This window comes from Oculina patagonica, chromosome 8 (assembly GCF_052425735.1).
Source record: "Oculina patagonica isolate OP01 chromosome 8, crgOcupat, whole genome shotgun sequence".
Lineage (NCBI taxonomy): Eukaryota > Metazoa > Cnidaria > Anthozoa > Scleractinia > Oculinidae > Oculina > Oculina patagonica.
In genome coordinates, this window is record NC_135765.1 from 13,830,710 (window position 1) to 13,855,201 (window position 24,492).

A 24,492-nucleotide genomic window follows, 5' to 3' on the forward strand; every position below is an offset into this window, starting at 1 on the left:
AGCCTACAGCTAGTTCTGGAAATCAGTGCAACCTACAGATTATTCACAGGTAGCAGATTAGTGATACAGTTGAATCCCGATAACTCGAACCTTCAAGAGAAATCGAAAAAAGTTCGAGATATCGGGAGTTCGAGTTATCGACGGTAAAATTATTAAGAAAACTAACCTAGAGGGGAATCGGAAAAGGCGCAAGTTAGCGGGAGGTTTGAGTTATTGAGGGTTCTAGTAATCGAGATTTGACTGTAATGTGTAGGTTGCGCGCGCAATGCATGATGTTAAGAGCAATTTCAAGTTCACGTGTGGTGAGTGGCATTTTGCACACAACGAAGTGAAACATGGCTCGTCGATTCGCTTCTTCAACCGAGCAAGAGATTAAAAAAAATGCTGGATGATAAAGACTCAAAAAACACAAAAAGATTGACAAAAGTTGTGATGGAACTGTTCCACGATTACCTTGAGAAGAAAAACATTCAGGAGCCAGACGGAAAAAGGGATTAGCACAAGTGTTGAAATCGTTTGTCGTTATTTTTTTAAAACAATTATTGATTGAGGTTTTGATAACACTTACCTCGACCTTGATTATTCCGGATATCACAAAAATCAATTGTAATTGTTTAAAAATACTATCAAGAGTAGATTAACTGTTTAAGTATATATGATGTGCTTGCTTTGGTTTCGCATTTACTAAACTCTCGACATTTATTCACAGCACAAATTAAAATGCGCAATCTGGTTCACTCAATAAGAGCAAGCATGCATTTTTTCATGCAGTTTTTCTACCAATTGCTTTTAAACTGAGAACATTCAACAGTGCTTATTGGCTCGAGCATGTCATTTCCTCAGTTTGCTGCAGCTGCAAAGTTTTACCACGGGTTCATATTGGTTCTTTTGTTTTGTGGGAGCTTGTTGTGTGCTACATATCCTTATGTAAGTGTAAATTATGTTATTACAAACCAGGCCTGTTTGGTCTGTCTGTCTGTTTGTCTCAGTCTGCTTGTTTGTCTCAGTCTGCTTGTTTGTCTCAGTCTGCTTGTTTGTTTTGTGTGTGTCCATCTGCAAGGAATACTTGCTCCTTTCAAAATAACAGAACTGATGTAAATTTATTGATTGTTCCAGGTCAAATTCTCAGTATTTATTTCGTACCTCAAGTCCGTTGGTCCTTGCGCTACAATTCTTACTGTAATCTTCTTAATCCTAATGGAAACCTGTACAGTGGGCACAGGGGTGTGGCTGGCGTATTGGAGCTCAGCGAATGTCACTACAGACAAACAAAGAGACATGTATATCGGGATTTATGGCGGCATCGGGCTGGGCCAGGGATTGTTCACTTTCCTAGTCTCAATTTCTATCACGTTTGGATCCATGATTGCCTCTCGAAGGCTGCATCATCGCCTCTTAGTCAACATAATGCATTCGCCAATGAGCTTCTTTGATACTACACCGCTAGGAAGAATTGTCAACAGGTTCTCAAAGGACCTGTATACTATTGATGACACTATACCGCGTGCAATGACGGATTTCCTCTGGTGTTGCTTGGACGTCATTGGAATGATTGTTGCCATTAGTTACGCCACCCCGCTGTTTTTGGCGGTGCTGCCTCTGCTTGGAGCCTTTTACCTTTATATACAGGTGGGTGAGCCACAAATAGAAATGTAGATCTTTCTCTTTGACTTTTTCTTGTTGAGCCCACGTCCCAGGGATGGCACAGGTCAGGAGAAGAAAAAATTTTCTATGTCAGTGAAAAGTCAGTGGTTTAGGGAAGTTCTATATTTCTTCTCAGAGTTAGAAAAGAGTCGGGAATTATATTTTAAGGTAGCTGAATGATGTGATAATGACTGTTGTTGGTAGCGATCATTTCATGGTCAGTGCAAATTGTTTTCTGCAAAACAAGTTGGGCCAATTCTTGAAGTGTCAATTGGCCACTCGTCATTCAGTGATTTTTATTGCCAACGAGACAGCCGAGCCAAGAGGCGAGGCTGTCGAGGCGGCAGAATCATAGAGCCGTATGCGTGTGAGTGTATAGGCAGAGAAAATCTTAAGTTCTGCGTAAGGGACTTTTTTTTGACCATATTTGGGTGTAAGTAAACCCCATATTTGGGTTGTATTGTTCTTTCCAAATGGTTCCCAGTCTCTCACTCCTTGCTAGAGAGCAAATGACCAAAATGGCGTCCCCGCGGCTCGCTGTTAAAATTTTCAATGTGGTCATTCATCCCTTTACCGATAAATACACCTTTAGGGAATTATAAATCGAAAGAGAATACCCTACAGAATATTCGACCGCCGAAAAAACGAACATCAAGGTCTTTAAAGCGATGAAATAATCTTTCGACTTTGGAGTCCTTTGATTTACGATCGAAGAGAGACATGAAAATCAAAAGCGGACTGTTGACTTCAAATAGAGTTTTCTTGACTTATGAGAATGCTGAAGTCGGGTAAATGCTTCCTTTTAGTGTTGATTGTGTTTATAGTAATTGTTTGACCGATGATTTATTCCAAATCAAATACCGTTCAGTTATATTTTATTTGGCACGCATTTTCGCTTCGCGTAGGAATAACATCAATACAAAGCGACGCTCACTAAAATTACTGCATGTCATACACACAAGAAACTCAAAAGTTTTTGCTTCTAACGGCAAATGTAAACTTGAATAAACATTTTGTCTCCAAATAATCCTTGACCGTTCAAGTTTTTTTTCTGTTCAAATTTTTCAAGTTTTGCGTAACTGAACATGACATTTCGCATGCGAGACTGAAATCTGACCCGTGCATTACTGTCTCTGATTACTGAAAATTATTTTTAAAAAAGCATCTCAGTTAGCAGTTTTGATTTTGGGATTTGATTTATAAGAAGTTCTTGAAATGCAACTATCCCTTTTGTGGACGGAAACATTTTAACCATCGCGTGTTGTATTTACAAAACAGTGATTAAACCTCATTTATTGCCTACATTTTGTGACATTTTAACGTTGAAAAGAATTTAAAGATTTGTCAAGAGTTATCAATCTGTCAAACCCGTAGCCTGCGTAGCAGACATCTGTGTACGTTTTTTAGTGTGTTTAAAAGAGTGCGCGATCGCGAGAATACGCGCGCTGGATATTACGGCGCCTGCTACGCAGGCTATCAGGCCTGTGTCATTTATGAACACTAGAGAAATAGCTCAACGGCTATGCGCAGTGAATACATGTCTGCTTGAAGTCTGTTTAAAAACCGTATTGGTGACGAGCCCAAAGAACGTCTGCGAAGGAGGCTACGTGCTCGTTTGTTCGAGCAAAAGTTGAGAGCTTCTACAAACTGTTACACTCTAAGTAGAAAACGAACTTTTCGGTGCCCATACACCTATAAAGTTAAGCTTAGAAGTAATTCGCAATAGCGGATTGTTTTTGGTGAGGAAGTTTTATGTCCTTAGGGCGCTAACTTTGCTTTATGTTGATACAAAGTTTTGAAGTATTATTTACTAACAAAAGAAACTCTTCTCAAGTGTCCGTTGGCTGTTTCAAAGTGTCCGTTGTCCTTCTTAGAGAGGTGTCCGTCTTACAGGGAATTAAGTTATAGTAAAATGACTGAAAAACGGCAGGGACCATCGCCAGGCGTTCGTATTATGGAGGTGTTGACTGTACCACCAAATTCTTAGAACTACCCTTAAAGAAATGCGCGGAATCGAGTAAGGAGAATTAAAATTTCTAAGGATTATTAGTTAACAATATAAATGTAATTCACAACATTCAGAAGTTTTTTCTTTGTTTACTGCGAGCAGGGCTATCAGCAAGCCTGTGTCATTTATGAACACCATAGAAATAGCACATATTACCAAAAATACAATTTACCATATGTTGGTCATTTCAAATATAGTTCTATCAAAAACCATTCAATATCTGTTCTTATGAACAAACATGAGTATTTCGCTCGTTGGCACTTACCGATAGGTACAACTAGTTTGTAGTAAGTGAAAGTTGTTTTCCAGCATCAGTAAAAGCCAGGAGATTTTGTACATTTTTTTGGTATTTATATACGTGGCAATCATGTGCGAGTGCTTTCGTGTTTTTTTTTTTTTTTTTTTTTGGTTGCCTGGATGTAACAGTCGTCCCATTAGTCAAAAGTAGTCAAAGCTGAAATTAACCGCCCTGGTTACTTTCAGACCATTATGGTATGTCATTGCTCATGCTTTGTCGCTCCCCTTTTACGTAAGCCAAGTAGATGAAATCAGCATCAATAGAGATAAGCTCATTTCTTAAAGCCCGTTCCCTATATTTCCACAGAGAGTTTATGTGGCAACGTCCCGGCAGTTGAAAAGGATTGAGTCAGTGAGCCGATCACCAATCTACAGTCATTACTTAGAAACAATCAACGGTGCAAGCACCATCCGAGCATATTCACAACAGCAGCGCTTCATCCGGGATAATTTTTACAGAACAGATGAGAATCAAGTGGCGTACTATTCGACAGTGTCATCCAATAGGTAAGGAAAAGTGCTTTTTATTCGAGCGTTCTTGGACAACCGCCTCGTTATGTTAGGTTATAATATGTCATCTTTTATGACATTGAAATCAAATGGAGGCTGAAATTGATATATTACACCCGCTTTCAGTGTTACGCGCTTAGCGGCTTTCTTTCGACGTCATCTTTCGACGTGACAAACAAATAAGAGGGATTAAAATCTGCCAATCACAGCCCACTAGCATAACCTTCTAAGCTTGTGGGCTCATTTGCATGAAACCAACACCGGTATGCATCGGTTTTGATTGGCTCATTTCAAACAGCACGTCGGAAGACGGATGTAGAAAGATAGCTGTGCACGTCAGAACTCTAATAGCGGATAACATGTGAAGAAACGAAATTGGCCATGTTGCCTCAGGATACAAATACATCAAAGATGCTTATTTTTTTTACCATCTTTTACAGCACCATACTTGACGATTTATGTTTCGACATTACCGACCCCAGCAGTTTGCAGAACGTACATCATATATGAACCAAGTAAATTTTGTCGTAGCTCACCACTGTTCTCTTCAGCACAGTGGTTAAGAGCGTCCGACCCATTTGCGGAAGGTCATAGGTTCGTCCTGTCGCGGACTCAATTTTTTTCCTTTGTCCCAAAGAATAAAGTAAGAGAACTTAGAAACTCAATAAAGCAAGATATTTTCTTTTCTTTCTTTCTTTCTATTTTTCTTTCTTTTTTCACAGGTGGCTTGCAATTCGTCTTGAATTCCTCGGTAACTGCCTGATATTCTTTGCTGGAATGTTTGCTGTTATAAGCAGAGACAAAATCATGAGCGGGCTAGTCGGCATGTCATTAACCTATTCATTGGAGGTGAGAACAAAGAGAAGCCTGTTAACAGCTTTTATTTTAAAAGCGTACTTTGATGCACGCTTTTTCGCTATGAGTATTTTCTTGACCAAGTCAACCTCGTCCCCAGGGTCTCTCTCTCCCCGCCCACCCTGGCAACGAGGTTGGATCAAAATGTTACTTCATTCAAAAGGACATCGATGCCATCATTAGAAACTTCTTAAAAAAAGGCTTTTGATCATTCGAGCCACGAAATCAGTTGTGTGATGCAGTGAGCCCGCGTACACGTAGCAGGCGTATTTTTTAATATTGCGGGCAAGTGCTGAATATTCTGATCACGTGTTTTAGCGGCCATATTGGATTGGTAAGATCGAGGAAGCCTGGGATGAGACAACTCCATTCCTTCACCCTGACCCCCTCGAAGCCACATTTTCCTCGAGCGAAACTGTTCGCTCCGGAACAGATTTCCCTGACTTCCGTGCCTTCGCGGGGAGGTTTTGTCCTTGACATTACCTGTTCCCTCGAGATCACGGTTTTCTTCAAGTTTTCGTCATCGAAATTTTTGCTTTTAGGAAAGATAATGTCCGCGGACTTGTAAATATCAGTGCAATTGATGTTCAATCAGCTTTGGTTACAAATCAAGAATTTTTGGAACTCTTTCTTTCGTGTACTCTTGCACTCGGCATAATTTGGTTCTTATATACAACTCAAAAAAGTGACAATTAGACCGCCGACCGGTTAGCTCAGTTGGTAGAGCGACGGACTACAGTGCGGGAGGTCTCGGGTTCGAGTCCCAGACCGGACCAACACTCAGGGTCTTAAAATAACTGAGGAGAATATGCTGCCTTTGCAACAACATCTGCAAATGGTTAGATATTCTAGTCTTCTCGGATAAGGACGATAAACCGTAGGCCCCGTCTCCTGCATCTTCAGTGTTATGGTCAGCAGGGGACGTAAAAGAACCCACACGCTTATCGTAAAGAGTAGGGCATGGAGTTCCCGGTGTTGTGGTCTGGTCTTTGCCCGTTGTACTGTGCTTACTGTGAAATGCTCGGAGATATTAGCTGTATAAGCTACTCTTCAAATCCGAGGGTAAACAAAGGATGATGATGATGATGATGATGATGATGATGATGATGATGATGATGAGATGATGATGATGATGATGATGATGCTCACATCTGTTTGCATTCTACAGATCACAGACACACTCAACTGGTTGGTTCGTCAGACAAGTGAATTAGAGACTCACCTTGTTTCAGTTGAAAGAGTGAAAGAATATTCAGAAACAGCTACTGAGGTAAAGTACCGGTACAACAAAAAGAGGGCACTTCTTATATAGGCATTCTACAATGTACAAGCTACCAGGAATCTGAAATCTGAGCTTTATATTTGGTGATGTGTTCATTCATTTGCATCACTTTTCAGCATCGTTTCATCGTCGTTCCTTCGTAGCGAGATGTGGTAAATAATTAAATGGGTAAAGGTACACATGCCTCGACAAAAAAAAAAAAAAAAAAAAAAATAGACGGAAAAAGCTTTATTGAAGATGAAGTACCAATAAAAGGTTAAGATGGGTTTACATTTAGTTTGACACCAATTGAATTACAAACAATTGTGCTAAACATAAAGTCGCTGCATGACATGAAATAACCTCCATCAATTGCATACTACAAAAGAGTAAACAAAGCTGTAAAAACTTTTATTTAAAGATGTATCACAAACAGTGAATTATTACAAAGGTATGTGGTATTGCAACCTTTATTTCAATCTTATTAAATTGCTTTTCCTAAAAAAAAGAAACAAAACCAATTGTGACCATTTATAAACGATCTCGCCTCTCTCGACATTGCATAAATGGTTTCCCATGTTTGATCTAGATCAAACATTTTCATCCAACATTTTTCTTCACGAGCAAATGTTTGATAGTTTAGCCACCTCAAAGCAAGCCCAAACGAAAAACAACAACCAATCAGAAACCGAATCTATATGACGTCGCTTCATAATCTCAGCGGTAAAACGCCCAAGTGTTGCGTGGGCTCACTTTGCTTAATGTTTGATCAAACATTGTTTGCTCGTTTATTTAGCCACCCCATGTTGTGTGCAACAAACACGATGTTGAACGAAAATGTTTGATGGTTTAGCCAGGGCTTTTAAAAGCCCAATTTATTTAAAGATCACAAAGAAAGACGTGACTACACCAATTGTTATTTCTTTGTGTAGGCTGCGTGGATCATTCCAAACAATCAGCCCCCAGATGACTGGCCTTTTGCAGGAAGAATTATAATGGAAGACTTTGACTTAAAATACAGAGAAGGATTACCGCTTGTGCTGAAACAGATTACATGCGATGTTAAACCAGGGGAAAAGGTACCTTCACACGATTGTTATAATTGTTTAACTTACATGCACTGCATATAGAGAAGAATAACCCCTTGTATTGAAACAGATTAACTCTGGAGAGCATAGATGAGAGCAGGGGTGGTGCAGTGGTGAGAGTGCTCGTCTCACTCCATTCTGGCCTGGGTTCGTTTCCCGGACCTGGCGTCACATTTGGGGGCCGAGTTTGTTGTTGGTTTTCGTTCTTGCTCCGAAGGTTTTCTCCAGTTTCTCGGGTTTTCCTCCATCCTGACTTGAAGAAAATAAATTTGATTTTTTAACGGTCTCAGCCCTTCACCAGATTAAAAATGATGTACCGTAGTCTACAAGACAAAAGATGAAAAACACAAGTGCCTCTTTTTGCTCTTGATTTTTGTCTTTTGTTATTTTCTTTCCTAAAAGATCGGCATTGTAGGTCGCACAGGAGCTGGAAAGTCTTCTTTAGCTTTAGCACTGTTTCGTATTCTTGAGAGAGCTGGTGGACGGATTCTTATTGATGGTGTTGATATCGCTTCCATTGGACTTCAGGATCTGCGATCACGTCTCACAATCATTCCACAGGTAATGAAACAGATACTAAGTATAGGGACGTATAGTTCGCATTTACTAGATAAGTTTACCATAGTTTTCTTCTTCTTGCGCGAGAGCCGCTGTTGGAACATGCCTCACTACATCCATGATGTAGCACAAAACAAACAAAGTCATCATTTTGATGATGCCGCACCAACAGAGTACCGGCGAAGCTTTTACTGTACAACACATGTGAAATTTACCAATGTTAACTAAGGGAGTGACTAGAATGTGATTTCTCCTTTCAAAATATTATCAGAGAGATAAGTGTTAAAGCAGTTAGCGAACAGTGTAAATTCTGCGAAATCATTTTTATATAAATATGTGCCTCGCTAATTGTCTGATGCTTGCTGTTTCTGGAGTGATTTGGGGTTTTTTTCTGGGATCTTCAGTATTTGGTCTGACTCTCCGGTCTTGTTTGATATCACGACATTTTCCTGCAACAGGACCCATAGCTGTCTTATAGAGTCTTTGTGTGTTATCCTTCAGTGGCATATTTATTTAGAGATAATACTAGTTGTACCTATCGGTAAGTGCCAACGAGCGAAATACTCATGTTTGTTCATAAGAACAGATATTGAATGGTTTTTGATAGAACTATATTTGAAATGACCACTGTTATGGTAAATTGTATTTTAGGTAATATGCAATAAAAGGGCTATTTCTCTGGTGTTCATAAATGAAACAGGCTGATAGCCTGCGTAGCAGGCGCCGTAGTTTTCAGCGCGCGTATTCTCGCGATCGCGCACTCTTTTAAACACACTAAAAAACGTACACAGATGTCTGCTACGCTAACTTGAACGGTCAAGGATTATTTGGAGACAAAATTTTTATTCAAGTTAACATTACATTTGCCGTTAGAAGCAAACAACTTTTGACTTCCTTGTGTGTATGACATGCAGTAATTTTAGTGAGCGTCGCTTTGAATTGATGTTATTCCTACGCGGAGCGAAAATGCGTGCCAAATAAAATATAAACGGTATTTGATTTGGAATGAATCATCGGGTCAAAAATACTATAAACACAATCAACACTAAAAGGAAGCATTTACCCGACTCAGCATTCTCATAAGTCAAGAAAACTCTATTTGAAGTCAACAGTCCGTTTTGATTTTCATCTCTCTCTTCGATCGTAAACTAGTTAAAGGAAAAGCGTTAAGACCTGGATTTTTTTCGGCGGTCAATTTCTTATATTCCGAGTTCCCTAGTTATCGGTAAGGGAGAGACCACATTGAAAATTTTAACAGCGAGCCGCGTGGACGCCATTTTGGTCATTTGCTCTCTAGCAAGGAGTGAGAGACGGGAACCAGTTGGGAAGAACAATACAACCCAAATATGGGGTTTACTGACACCCAATGGTAAAAAAAAGTCCCTTACGCAGAACGTAAGATTTCTCTGCCTGTACACTCATACGCACACGGCTCTATGACTGCCGCCTCGACAGCCTCACCTCTTGGCTCGGCTGTCTCGTTGGCAATTAAAAAGTTCAAATGTGGCCTAAAACTACTGCAAATAACGTTACACTAAAAAAGCTAGGATTTTGAGTGTCTTAAGGTATCACGGAAGGAAAATTGGCGTTTTCGTTCCAAGTCAAATTGTGTGCAAACCATCATTGGTAACCCAAATAAAGTATATATTTTCTGCAAGCTTATTGAATAAAGATTGATTGTTTAGATCATATAGACCATAATAAGCAACGTCAGCATTTTGTTTGCAATTATGGTGTTGCGCAACTTAAGGTTTATTTGAGAACACATTTACATGAATGAGAGCCAAAAACAAAATGCTGACGTTGCTTATTATGGTCTATATGATCAAAGCAAAATCCAAAATTACAATCTTTATTCAATAAGCTTTCAGAAAATATATACTCTATTGGGGTTACCATTGCTGGTTTGCACACAGTTTGACTTGGAACGAAAACACCAATTTTCCTTCCGTGATACCTTAAAAAGGTTTCCATTTTTTACCCACTATGTAATGACAGTATCAATGCAGCATCTTACGTACATCTTGTGACATTTCCTTGAGTTCGGTTTCTTTCTATCCATACCCCGACCCTGTATACATGTAATCTCAAGATATTCTCCCAACAGGACCCTGTGTTGTTTTCTGGAAGCCTCCGGCTAAACCTGGACCCTTTCAACAAATACACCGATGAACAGCTGTGGCAAGTACTAGAAGTGAGCCACTTGAAGAACTTTGTATCAGGGCTGAGCGAAGGACTGCGGTATACAATAGCAGAAGGGGGAGAGAATTTAAGGTAATTTCTTTGTGAAAAACATTTCCCTTTTCGTTAGAACTTGGCAGTGTGTCGTCCTTCGCTTGTGTGTGTTTTATCTTTGACTTACTATGTTGAAGATTTACGTTAATGACCGAGAACAAAACTTTAGTTTAAGATTGAATTTCAAACGCGGAGTGATGTTAGAATCGGTCTTGAATTGTACTTGCTTCTAGGATATCGGACAAGACCAAGAACTGTGTAGGTTGTTTCTTTACTCTTTATCTCTATGAACGTGCTTTGGTTCATCTTCTTTTCTTCGTTTAGAGTGGTTTTCACTTGGGTGTCAAAAATTCTTCGCGTTTGCTTTAGTTTTGCTTTACTACGCTTAGTGATTGATTTAAAATCTCGCGGCACTTTCTCAGCCAATCAGAAGTAAAACCAAAACCAACATGTATTTGCTTCAAGTTCTTATTGCCGGAATCATTAGATTCTTTACATTCTTTGTCATTGCCTAGAGTGACTAGTACTTTGGTGTTTGTTTTACGACCAACTGAAAACCGCTCTATTTATTATTATTAGTTCCTTTCTACTTTGCTTCTTTGCTACCTTCGCTTCTTTCTTGTTTGCATCTACCTTCGACCTCAAGCACGGTCCTCCCTTCCCACTCCTCCCCTTCCCTCCCCTTCCTCCGTTCCCCCATTATATCAAAAAATGAAACTGCAATCTTCATGACCTGTCGTCCTAACATTCAGTTCCAATGTTCTGTGTAGCGTACATGTTTTTCACGCTTTGAAAGCAGGCTTGTCATTGCTATCTTTATTCCACAGTGTTGGTCAGCGGCAACTGGTGTGTCTAGCGCGTGCGCTGCTTCGTAAAAGTAAGATATTGGTTCTCGACGAAGCCACGGCCGCGGTGGACCTGGAAACGGATGAATTCATTCAACAAACGATTCGGCGTGAGTTCGCTGACCGCACAGTGTTCACCATCGCTCACAGGCTCAACACCATTATGGACTATGACAGGTAAGCAAGGATTCTAAAAGCCCTCCTGATCACGTCCAATAGTTATGACGCATGGCACCTATTCGTAAGAACTTTTCCCAAATGTTCTTCCTCAAGTTCTTTCCAAGTTTTACATGTGAAGATTCTCTAATCTTACAAAGTGAACGTTAAAATTCGAAAAAAGGTTAACTTGCAACCGCCAACTTAAACTTCCTTTTGAAAGCTTTTAATATCTAACGATGAATCCAATGAAATGATCAAAGGAAATTAATACACGTGGAAAGCGTATGACTGAAATGCGCTACTCTAGCTAGACACTAATAGCAACGTTAGCTTGAAATATTTGAAGTAACATATCAAACGGTCCTGTCGGAGATACAGTGGCAAATTTCTCTACTCTCTCAGTGCCTTTCTCAACCCAGGCGTACAAATCATGGGGTACGTAATGGCATAAACTTTGTACAACGTGATAGAAATACTAACACTTAATACCACGATTGTTCGCGAAAAGCGGACATACAGGCCGGCAACAAGCCATAGGATTTCTTTTTTATTGTGCACTGCTAATATACTGTTCTATTTTAGGGTCTTGGTTCTTGACAGCGGCTCAATCGTTGAGTTTGATTCCCCCGCAAACTTGCTGAGTCAGAATGGACTGTTCACAAAACTGGCACAAGACGCAAGACTGGCTTGAGCATCGCATCAACACCAGTTGAGTTATGACGAACTCAACACCTGTAGCAGGCCACGGTGTAATAAGACTGCGAGCAGTTCAACAGCCCTGCGGAGGAAAGCGGCGAAAGCGAAGCGACCCATACGCGTTCTTGATCCCTTCTTAGTGGAAAAAAAGAGAACAGTGGAGATCACCCCGATGTTTCGTTTTCTTAATTTTCTTAAGGACAAACGCACTGTTACTTGAGAGACAACAGTGAAACCACGAACTTTGCAACGCAGTCCAAAAACGTGGCAAGTCTTCGTTATTTGCTGTAGAATCGTTTTTATAATGTGTTTATATTGTGAGTAAAGTACAGTCGAACCTGTTAAACCTGGACACCACTAAGGGCAGAGCTGAGTTTCTGTATTATAGAGTGTATCGTAAGGAGAGGTTCGACTTTTGTACTTTCTAAAAAATAAGGTATGTTTTGTTCCGGTTGTCTGGTTTTGAGCAATTTTCCCCCATTCTAATCTGTAATGAATCTATCGGGTAAAGAACCGATATAAAACACGGTCTGACTGAAAAAATGTATCGCACAATCAGGCTGTCATTGACGTATTCAAAAAATAAAATGATATATCTTGTTTTGGTTTGGTTTCATTCAGGGGGGAGGAGGATGAGTGTTGTGGTCTACTCGACAAATGTGCATGGAGACGCATTACAGTATCTCATTCGGTTACTTTGTGGAGATATAACTTAACTTATGGAACCCATGTTATCTGAGGGCAGCATATTGACCTCGTGGTAGATTATTATGTTTTACTTGGATGATGAGTTCCTTATGGAACTCATGTTATCTGAGGGCAACATATTAACCTCGTGCTACATTATTATGTCTTGCTTGGATGGTGAGTTCCTTATGGAACTCTTGTTATCTGAGGGCAGCATATTAACCTCGTGCTACATTATTATGTCTTACTTAGGTGGTGAGTTCCTTATGGAACTCTTGTTATCTGAGGGCAACATATTAACCTCGTGCTACATTATTATGTCTTGCTTGGATGGTGAGTTCCTTATGGAACTCATGTTATCTGAGGGCAACATATTAACCTCGTGCTACATTATTATGTCTTGCTTGGATGGTGAGTTCCTTATGGAACTCATGTTATCTGAGGGCAGCATATTAACCTCGTGCTACATTATTATGTCTTACTTAGGTGGTGAGTTCCTTATGGAACTCATGTTATCTGAGGGCAACATATTAACCTCGTGCTACATTATTATGTCTTACTTAGGTGGTGAGTTCCTTATGGAACTCATGTTATCTGAGGGCAGCATATTAACCTCGTGCTACATTATTATGACTTACTTGGGTGGTGAGTTCCTTATGGAACTCATGTTATCTGAGGGCAACATATTAACCTCGTGCTACATTATTATGTCTTACTTGGATGGTGAGTTCCTTATGGAAATCATGTTATCTGAGGGCAACATATTAACCTCGTGCTACATTATTATGTCTTGCTTGGATGGTGAGTTCCTTATGGAACCCATGTTGTTCAAATCATAATCCCTCAAAACGTTTCTAACAAAGTGCCGGCTACTCTTGACCTCAGTCGCGATTAACTGTTGATTCATTCCGGTGTGTTGCAGGTCTAAAACCCGCTCTCGTAACAACTGCGAATGTCGGCGACCACATGTCATATATTCCCCCTTCACGATTCAATCTGAGTTGAATATTTTTGACAAAAGCCATTTCACGGAATATTTTTGCACTCGAAACGAAAACTTTTTTACCGTTTCGAAACAAAACTAAAAATCATTTCAAATTTGGGATCGAAACTAACCAATCAAAAGAAAGAAGGGTTTCCTGAGAGGTCCGCATCTATTTGCAACGTTGCTGAGTTTTCAAATTTTGTTGTAAACTTATTGTTTCAATTCTTAAACGTCATTGGTCCGCTAACGTAAAAGGTAGCCATCCATTGTTATCAATTATCGCTGCGATTGGTTAACTTTGTTCAAACTGTCCCGGTTCGAGTATTCGCACTGTAATTGACTGATGAGCAAACCGTGTATAAATAAAGTTATCTTATCTTATCTTATCTTAAAATAATATATCTTGTTTTGGTTTGGTTTCTTTCGGGGGGGGGGGGGGGATGAGTGCATGTTGTAGTCTTCTCGGCTAATATGGGAGAAAATGCATTACTGCATCTCATTCGGTTACGTTGTCGAGATATAACTTTACTTCCCTGTCCTCCCGCCGGTAAGCGAATTGCAAAGAATTGTACATATTAAGGAAAAAAGTATTCCAGCTTTCTTTTCGTTGAAAATATTTTAATACGGGAGATGTGTTTTGCGTTTTTGGATGATTTTGGAGTTAATTTTAAATATGGGATTCTTTTCTCTGAGATCTGTATTTATGTAAATGTTGGTTTCTTCGGTCTAACGTAAACCGACTGTTATGACCAATTAATCGAACACCGTCTTGGATTTGGCTGAAACCTTTAAGGTCCTCGACCTTTTCACCGATGGCGCCGTCAAAACATCATGTACCAGCGTAGTTCAAAGTGCCTCAAGTGCCATGGCCATTGCTTACAAGACAAACGGTATGGATGAAATCGAAGTAAGCAAATTTTCTGTCCGTTTATAAACCAAAACATGGCATCTTCTGCCGCTAGATAGATGAGCTAAGTTATTTGACGTACTACGTTGAAAAGCCGTCTGCAAAATATTGAGAACTTGAACTTTTGATCTCGTCTTCGTTTTAGCCTCAAAAACTTGATAACATCTAAGTTTCATGTTTATTTATTTATCTGCGTCCATTTATTAAGATGTCAATCATCCTCGCGATAAAAAGATGCGATTTAGCAAGTGTATTGTAAATATGTAAACCTGTAAATATCGAGGAATACAAAAGAGCAAATCATATATATATAGTCAGAAATGTAATGGTACCGACAAGAATGAGCGACACGAATTTGAAGTTGTACATGTAAATATTAATTCCATTGTTTAGTGTCTGCAATTATAAATTTCGGCTAGGGGTTAGGTTTAATTCTGCAGTTCCTTTTTTTAATAGAGTTAAAGATTGATTCGAACTTGTTATTTAGTCCAGATATCAGAAATGTTACGGTACCGACAAGAAAGAGCGACGCTAATTTGAAGCTGAACATGTAAGGTCTGTAAATATTAAGTCCATTGACTAGTGTGTATAATTATAAGGAATACAGATTGATTCGAAAGGGAACTTTAATTTGTGATAAGAACTGAACCGGTAGATAAAAAACTTAGAATTTCAAGCGTTGCGTCTAATTGGTATATATGCACAAACATTTGTGCGGCGAAAGGGAAAAAATCTTCCGGATTTCGTTTTTTGTTCCCTTTCTTGAAAAAGTGCAATCATTATAGAAAGTTTGGAAAGTTCATTGAGAATATGTTAATTGAAGGCGCTTTAAGGCTGGGCAGATGTTTTGCTTTTCTAGGGCAAAATTACACCCAAGAATTAAGAAGTTATATATTTTAATATCAGCAGAATTAATTTTGTCAGCTTTCTGTACATATATCTATTTATACATAAATAAAATTAACGATAGCGGTCACATCGTACTGCTTGTTGATTTTTTTTTTTAAGAAAAAATAACAGATGTACAATGAAATGGTAACAATCTTATTTCTGTATGCTCTCTCTTTTTTTCCCCACTCGCAATAGAAAAGGATGTTGGAAAATCGCTTGCCAGAACAAATTTTTTTTCGCAATTTTGATTTCAACGTTTAATGTGACACTTATTCGGTTTTCCTCGTAAAACATAAGGGAAGACCCCTTATTTTCTCTTGGTGAAAAGTGTGTTGTTTTCCACGATTCTTGGGTACGTAGAAGAATATGTCGAAAATCGTGAAACAAAAAATAATCAAAGCATGTCGTGGAATTGTTGAATTCTTTTTTGACAAGCGAAAATTACGATGAGCGAGAGTTGTGCACGATAACAGAAGAAGAACTGCATCGTGGTTTCCTCGTTCTATATCCAGTTTGAGTTGACTTTAAAAAGAACTGAAAAAGGCAGATAAAGCTTTAGCGTCGTTGACCGCGAAGAAATCGAAGTAAAAAATAACATTTGCCTGGATTATTTTCGCCTTAATATTCGATATTAAATATGTTTTGGCTAAACAACACCATTCGTTAAATAGGATATTCAGTCTCAGTATGAAAGTTATAAACACAATACCGTATGGGAAGTGTTTTGTACGGTATTTACACAATCGTTGTTAATTTTTGTAACAGAAATCTCACTCGTTCGCTGCGTTCATTCGTTCGAACTATGATACGTAATATTTGTCCTCGTTTTGCAGTTTTATAAGCGTCCGCTATTTTCCCAAGATATTTCTTATAATTAGACATCAGAGAGAACATTTATCGTAAATGTTGATGTGCCGGTGTAGTATAACTTCGTGCTTTGCTTTGTTATGGTGTTGCCCACCATAGAAAAATAATGCTTTTCTGTAGCGCCGATTCTGAAACTTCCCTGCCATCTTGAAAGTGGAGATGGCCCTGGGGACGAGTTTGAGCATTTTCAAATTTCTAGCGAAGTTCAGTTTCATTCAACACGATTTTTTCTGCCAAGTCGCGAAATTTATCTTTTCCAATTTCGCCGAAAAATTAAGCTGCAAGTTTTCCTTGTATATCTCTAAATCCCCTTAAGTAACGGAACGGATGGTTATGACTGTCTTCCTTTTTCATCGTAAGTTTGTTTGTTTTTTGTCGCATCTGAGCAGCTTGTGCCACGGTTTAGTCATTGGGAATGTAGATATCATTAGGGTTTTTCTTATTGCGAGAATATATCTACTTTTCTAAAGGGGTCGCAGCCGGATTTTCATCAGGCAAACCCCTGCTCTGTTAGGGGAGTTCCGGAGCGCAGTCCTGCGGGGAAATTTTGAAATCTGAGCTTTCAGAAATGCCATTTCCTGTATTCCGAGTCACTTTTCTGCGATATTTATCGTATACTAGTTACTTTTTAACTATTGGTAAAATACACAGGCCCCAGGAACTGCGGGGCCAGCAACTCTCTAGCCCCCCCCTTTCTGATGTTGCTGTCATTTTATCCCAGGGGGAGTACTCCGGGAGCCTTCAAAGTGACGGGGATGATCGAATGGAGGTCTCAAAACTCCCAGGACCCAAAAAATCCCTAAGTCGGTCCACGACATTACCCAAAGAAAATCCCTGGACCAAAAAAAACGCCCAAAAAAAACCCTAGTCACATTACCCAAGGCACTTTAGTTTGATTTTAATACCCCAAAAAAATCCCCTAGGGTTTAAATCAAGTCACCCAAAAAAATACCTGCCAACGGGGTCGGGATTCTCCTACCCAAAAAAATCCCGGAATCGAAAATTTCGACCCCAAAAAAATCCTTCGCACATCCCCGTCACTTGGATCCCGGAGTACCTTTTAACTATATATTGGTAAACCCCCCGCTGGGCATTTTATAGCACTCTCCTCAGCCTCCTCCTTTTATTTTTCGTTTGGGCTGGGAAATGGGGAGAGGTTAAAAGTAAGCACACGGAGACTAAGGAGAGAGAAACGGAAGTGCGCGGGCAACGTCGATGAGGGGAGGGAGATTTTATAGTGTTCGTTGTGTCGTTGTCGCATTGTAGTGCCGCAATGATGTCGCTTATCGCTGTAAAGAAATGCCTGATTCACCAGTATTCACGGCGTCATGTCGCTTGTCGCATTTACCTCTTGGTTGGCCTTTTTTTTGGTTTTTTTTCCCCCCCTTTTTTTAAATTAAAACCGAATTTTGGGGGGTTACCCTTTTTTTAAAGCACCCCGGGGGGGGGAAAAAGTCATTCACAGAAACCGGGATAAGCTCCAGCCTGATTAGCCATTAGGCTCGAACGCAGACTTGGCCAGTACAATAGATAGTTGAGCACCTTGTATAGGAAAGAGCCTAACTCGTCCCCAGTCGTCCTTTGAGTCCGTCTCTAAGTCGACTGCTGGACACGGAGGTTCGCGTCTTGCAATGTTTGCATAAGAGACGACTGGGGACGAGTCAGGGAAAGAGAAAATATATTTTGCCGTTGCCGTCGTCATGAGTCCGCAAACCGCCATATTTTGTTGTTTTTAGACTGCAAATTGCTTCTGTTTTCTCCTAAAGACCGAAACTACCATACTTTCCTGACTTTAAACCGCCAGATAACTACGAATGTACCCGCAAACCGACACTGAAAATTGACTTAAAGTTTAAACTGCCACGCACTTTATGAATTGAAATATCACAGCCTGAAATTAACTTCTTGGACGTATATTCGGGGTAGTGTAGTCTTTAACAACAGTTTGTAACATTAATTCACAAGCATATTGTTATCAGTCGTCGATACATAACACCTATACACCCTTTTCATAAGTCGAGACGCCATTTTGAATATTTAACTTTCCGCGAATGACGTGAAATGAAATTTCTTTTGTGTCTTGACGTATTAAAATAAAGTATCTACCATGCAATAGCCCGAGGTGTATTTGAATATTTTATTAATGACGCACGCGGAAAAATATCATGGCCCCTGACTTTTAAAATGGTGTATATATAAATCCTCGGGTAACTGATCGGTAACCGTACTGCCAGTAAGTCAAAATCATGTATTAAGATCAAATTTCGTCTACAAAAGATATCCGAAATTACTTACGTAAACGACCTCTTGTACTTAATGGGTTTGGGAAAAAATAAAATAAAAAAATAATAAATAAAACTTCTACTATCCTTATTGTTCCAGATTTTTTGTGCATGGTCAGCATCGGCAAATGTGTTTCTAAACTCCTCTCATCAGACAAGCAGCTCTGAGTAAAAATCTTTTTAAAACATGATACCTTATTCTCACTTAATTTCGCGAACACTAAATTTCGCGATTTTTTCAAAATCGCGCAATTTAATACACGCGAAGATTAAAATCGCGAAATTTTATACCGTATATAATTATCAATAAAATAATGAAATTCAATGTGCTTTATTACGGTTATTCCAACATGTCTCAGCGTCATGTTTTGGAGTTTTTTTTTAATTTAGTCCATCAGTTATCTTTCACTGTATCACTCTCCATGTCCGAACTTTCCTTTGCAGCTAAGTTCTTCAAAATCCTCGTAGATGTACCTATCGGGTATTAATTAAGACTGTGGAATACCTTATGCTTTGTTATGTTTACCTTATGCTTTTTTATGTTTATGTTTTGTTTGCTGTTTTTTTATTGATTTTTACGATGACGATCATATTAATTATGTTGTTAAAGTTCTGAGGTCAAAGCTCCATATTGAAGAATTGAAAAAAAAAACGCGAAATGTAATACACTCGAGATCCACCTTCCTCTCAAAATCGCGAAATTTAATACTCGCGAAATATGACTTTTGATATTTCGCGAAATTTAATACTCGCGAAATTTAGTGAGAATAAGGCATTTTATTTGCATTTTTTCTGAGTTTATCTTAGCCGATATAAACCTCGGGTACCAGCTCTCTCCTCCGCAGAGGCTCCTCAGAGAGGTTTTCGGTGGGGAGAGTCCGCTGTACGGAAAGAGTGCAGGCGAAATAAAACGGCGAGGGCGGCCGCGGGAGCCTCTGCCAGATGTCACACCCAATATGGCCGCCATCCGGGGGAGGTAACCTTTCTATTATTGTTCCTCACCAGGGGTGGTGTATATGTTACTACCATATGTCAGTAAAATGACTGCTAATATGATGTCTAGAATCGGTTCGAAAGTTAATTACGCGATGCACGACAAGCAGAGTCAACAAGAACGCATTCAGATGCCGGTGTGGAAATGTGGAAAAGTTTTATTTTGCACAAAAATTGTAGTTTTTAATATTAAATCTGTTTTGTTATGTGGTGAACAACAAATTCACCACTGAGCAAGGGATTCGATTTGAAAACTTCTGGCAGCTGAAACTTCTATAAACGGATTAATTCTTTCCTGAAAGAGAAGAGAACAAGTAGGTTTGTTTTGAAGAATGTTAAATTCAGATACGTATAAACAGATTCTCAGGTGGGCATTCGATTGCGAAGTTTCAACATCAATTCTTTGCCGTACGAACTAATTAAACCAATCGAAATATAAGCTTAAATTCTGTTTCTTCGTAAACAGCTGCTTAAACTTGTGTAGAAACTATGCACACACTCATCTCACTCGCATTTTTCTGTACGAAAAAATGCTTGCTTTGTGGTTGTTGTGTTACTCGATCAAACGATCAAAGACATTAAACTGGTAAATATTAAAAGCGAACTGCAACATGTAGGAAATTAAACACGGAAGGCACGAAATACAAGAAATACAAGAACTATATTTACCATCAACAGATATCTCCTCGAGCGTGAAGTCAAGCTATTTGAAGTTTTTCCCAACTCACGCTTGACCTTGAGCCTGACCTCCATAGAACAACAAACTTCCCACACGACTCCCCACAAGTTTCAGGGGGGACTTCGGATACAAAGATTTTTGCTTTTCTTCAGAAATAACTGGCACGCGATGCATGCAGAAGCGATGGCGTTTCACGAGGGTCACAAGAGGAAAACTAAAGTAATATAGTAGCTGCACCTTTGTGTCAAAGACTGTATCCAACTGCTCTACATTTTTTAGCATAAGAAGCAATGTTATATATAAATAGTATAGTCCGAGGATCGATGGAATTCAAATAAATGCAGTTGTTTAATTCAAGACAGGATGCAAATAATCTCGTAATTGCCAATGAAACATTCTTTTTTTTTTTTTTAGATTTCCCATGTTGCCAAAGACGAACTGCAGGGAATCACGGATAAACGACATACGATACGCGCGAGCAAGCGTTTAGGTCCGGCCGCTCACAGCGGCCCTTTGAAAAGATTCCACCACTAAAGACCATCAATATAATAGTCCCTCCCTCGCACAGAAGTTTGCTTTGTGTTTTACGCGGCGAACGCGACGGGCCAGAGATGCGAGCAGGAGTCGCCCCACGGGGGGCGAACTCACGGGTCTGAGGGCGGAGAAGACTGTTTCCAATGCAGTGTACACCTAAGAAGATTTTGATCAAAGAAGGACAAAAAAACAGAAACAGAATAAACACAGGCCAGGAGAAGTTATACATCCGAGACGCCAGACAGAAGGTGTGTGTGATCGAGCGGGGAGCTAGTTAGCTGCGAGAAAGGTAATGTCTTGCCCACCGCGGCCCTTTTTTTAGAGTTGATGTCTCTCTGATCCCATCTTTTGTCTTTTTTGATAATTGTAGTGTTCCTCTATGCACGGGAGTATTTTGTTTTGTGTTCTACGCGGCGATTTCTTGTTATCAAGTTAAACTTGATTCTGTTCGACCGAAACAGACAAAATGATCGGGTCGGTCGCGATGACAAGCGATTTCCTGACGTCATCGCTTAAAAATGAAAACTTTTCGGAGAAATAACGGTCCCTACTTGAAGAAACAAACTTTCCGCTGATTTTTGCCACGTTTCAAGCCGCCAAAGTCCGCGAGGGCTTAGAAATTCATCAATGTACCAGAAAACGATAAGGATGTTCGAGAAAACGACAAGCTGCTGGATTTTTTTCAACGACCGCCCCATCGGGAACCTCTGCGGAGGAGAGAGGGGTACCAGAGGGTTTTTTCGCACGCGAAGGGATGCTTCGAGATCGGCCAGGACTACCGAATGAACCCAACAGTGTAATCATTCCGGTTAAACAGGAATTACATTATTCATTAACAAACCGGCCGGCGCACGCTTCTGAACAACATTTAACCATGAATGACACCCGGGATGACACGCGAATACTAGTACCGCATCTAGAAACGAAACTGATCGTATAGCAACTTTACCAAAGACGATGGCGATTTCAGATAGCCTAAAACGATTTCACGATCCAGTCTGGACAGCTAAAGAAGTAGAACAATTTTGGAGCGTGTTAGAACCGTACCTGACCCAACTACTGAACCATGAAACGGCGCTACCAGAATCAAGCATTGATATCGCATCTCTGGACCCAGGAAACCTGACTCACAAACAGCACTGTATGCAAGCTATTCACGACTCGATGTGGAAAGGAAAATATTCACTTGCCGTGGCTAATATCAAAGCCGTTAGAACTTTCTTTCGCGACACCGTTCAACGCCAGTCAAGCGTTACTGAACAACTGCAGGAATTGAAAGAGGTGTTTCATCGCCGGCCTTTTACAAGGTAAGTTAGGAATCAACAACCAAGCCTTTAATAAGAATTTTGGGCTCTTTTTATTGATGTATTGGTTTTCGTAGAAGATGTTGAATTCGCACTAAACTGACCATAATATTTGATCGTGTGGTGTGGTGTGTGACACCGGGCTGTACAATATTCCAGGCCGCCGGCTTTTGCCTTTTTGTTTAAAATGGTGTTAGTTTTTTCTTTGATTACACAAATATCCTTTATTTTAAAACGGAAACTTTAAAAGACTTGAATTAGCAAATCATTTATCATTATTTTTGCAGCAAATAGGGAAGGTATTCATAATTCGACAACAGCAGCATTGATTTACAGTGCGAAATCAAACACATTGTTTAATAAAGTTATTGATTTACGAATTTATTATTCACGCTCTCAATAATGCTGTACCAACCTTTGTATCCCCTTTGTCTTTTCTGCGCGAATTAACCAAATTATTTGCATATACCTATATATTATGACGACTGCTTTGTGATAACCTCAACTCTTCCCTGTATTGTATCAGTCAATTCCAAGTGAGATCATCGTCCCCGGGCAAACCCCGGGCATTTGGCTTTTTTCAAAATGTTTAATCAAATTTACCACTATGTGGGCCAGTTGCACAGTCAAATGCCACACCAGTCGGGGCTGTAATGTCATTGTGAGTTGGGTTTTCTCATTAACACTAGGTGTAAACAGACACTCATCAGCCAAGTTTAAAAGGAAAAGAGACGCTGAAACTACTTTACTTAAACGTTACCAAAATACTTACTTCACGCGCTTGAGCTCGCTAGCGTTTTATAGTTTATGACACACTTTGTCGACGGTCAAATGCCCGACCATCCCAGTAGGCGGTCAAAGGCCCGCCGTTTGCCCGGGAGGTGACCTCTCTTGGAATTGACTGATACATTTTAAAACGTACACTTTGCGCAATTTATTGACTTTGTACCTCGTGTTTTGTCAAAAACGGAATTCCAAGGTGCGGTTCTATCTGAATTTGAATGGAATTTCAAGAGGTTAAAATGGATTGAAAACCACCAGAAAGTTGACCCCACGTAAGAGCACTCCCGGTTGTCGGGAGTCTACCTGGTGTCCGTCCACCTATTTTTAACTTCAAATTCTAATTTTAAAATCACATAAAATCTCTTATCTCGGAAAACCTGGCATAGTGATTTTCTAGATTTAAGTAACCCTGAAAATTGGTACTGAAATGTTACATATAAATTGGGATCCAGATGTAGGGTCATTACTAATTAGTTGCGTATTTCTTTTCTTTTTTCCGCTTTTCATACAGTCGCCATGGGATGTGTTGAGCCTATTAGGAAAATGTCACACCTAAAGAAAACAATTTTTTTTAGAAATATCTAGGAAACAGCTAAACTGTTTTATAAATCTAAATAATGTGTACATTTTATAGATATCTTGTACAGACTGAAACGAGCGGTAGTTATATATACAGATTTGTGAGTAAAATGTTTATTTAAGTATTACCGGAAGTATAAGGTTTTTACTGGAGATATTTTTTGTAAAATTGCTTGTGAAAAGATATATAAAGAAATTTGAAAATTGTACATACCCCATAATATACATTGCTAAAAATACCAAAACACACAGGGCAAGGATCGACATTAGACAGAGATATTACATAAAAAAAAAACCAGTTGTACAATGTTGTATTGATATAACGTTTGTATGAAATAGCATTACCGTGTATAGAATGTTTCGAGACCTATACGAACTTTTTAATATTTGTTAAGTTTAATACCGCTTTGGAGCTTACAAATAAACAATTAATTGGCACTGTCCTGAATTCACCAAATTGTGATCCACCTTTGAGATTTGCAAACAATAGCAGTGCATCGTCAAAGAATGAAGAAAATCATAAACTAAGCGTAATATTAGCTTGGCTCTATAAAACACACTAACGCGAATTTGTTTGTTTATCTGGCCAACTAGTTAATCTGGTACACCTTAATGTTTATAATTAAAAAATGCAAATAATTTTCAAACTGTGACAAAATGAAGACGAAAAATATTAAACTAATCTTGAGTAGACGATATTTCATATATTTCATATATTTCATATATTTCATATATTTCATATATTTATATATTCATATATTTCATCCCGAGCAATTGCAAAGCTATTCTTTTCACATATACTGGGCATAAATATTGCTAAACTCTACGCAAATTTTAGTATATAT

At 39.3% G+C, this 24,492-nt stretch overlaps 1 protein-coding gene across 3 annotated transcripts in view; it reads left to right on the forward strand.

The window, feature by feature from the left end:
- LOC144663852 (multidrug resistance-associated protein 1-like) overlaps positions 1–12,756 on the forward strand; it is a 42,902-nt gene extending 30,146 nt beyond the window's left edge. For all 3 annotated transcript variants that reach the window (XM_078524924.1, XM_078524923.1, XM_078524925.1), the window contains exons 19-27: positions 1,117–1,629; positions 4,257–4,456; positions 5,182–5,308; positions 6,483–6,584; positions 7,508–7,654; positions 8,066–8,224; positions 10,329–10,495; positions 11,284–11,478; positions 12,043–12,756. In XM_078524924.1, coding sequence (XP_078381050.1) covers positions 1,117–1,629; positions 4,257–4,456; positions 5,182–5,308; positions 6,483–6,584; positions 7,508–7,654; positions 8,066–8,224; positions 10,329–10,495; positions 11,284–11,478; positions 12,043–12,151 — 1,719 coding nt within the window. In that variant the 3' untranslated portion in view covers positions 12,152–12,756. The remainder of the gene's footprint in view (positions 1–1,116; positions 1,630–4,256; positions 4,457–5,181; positions 5,309–6,482; positions 6,585–7,507; positions 7,655–8,065; positions 8,225–10,328; positions 10,496–11,283; positions 11,479–12,042) is intronic.
- The last annotated feature ends 11,736 nt before the right edge of the window (positions 12,757–24,492 follow it).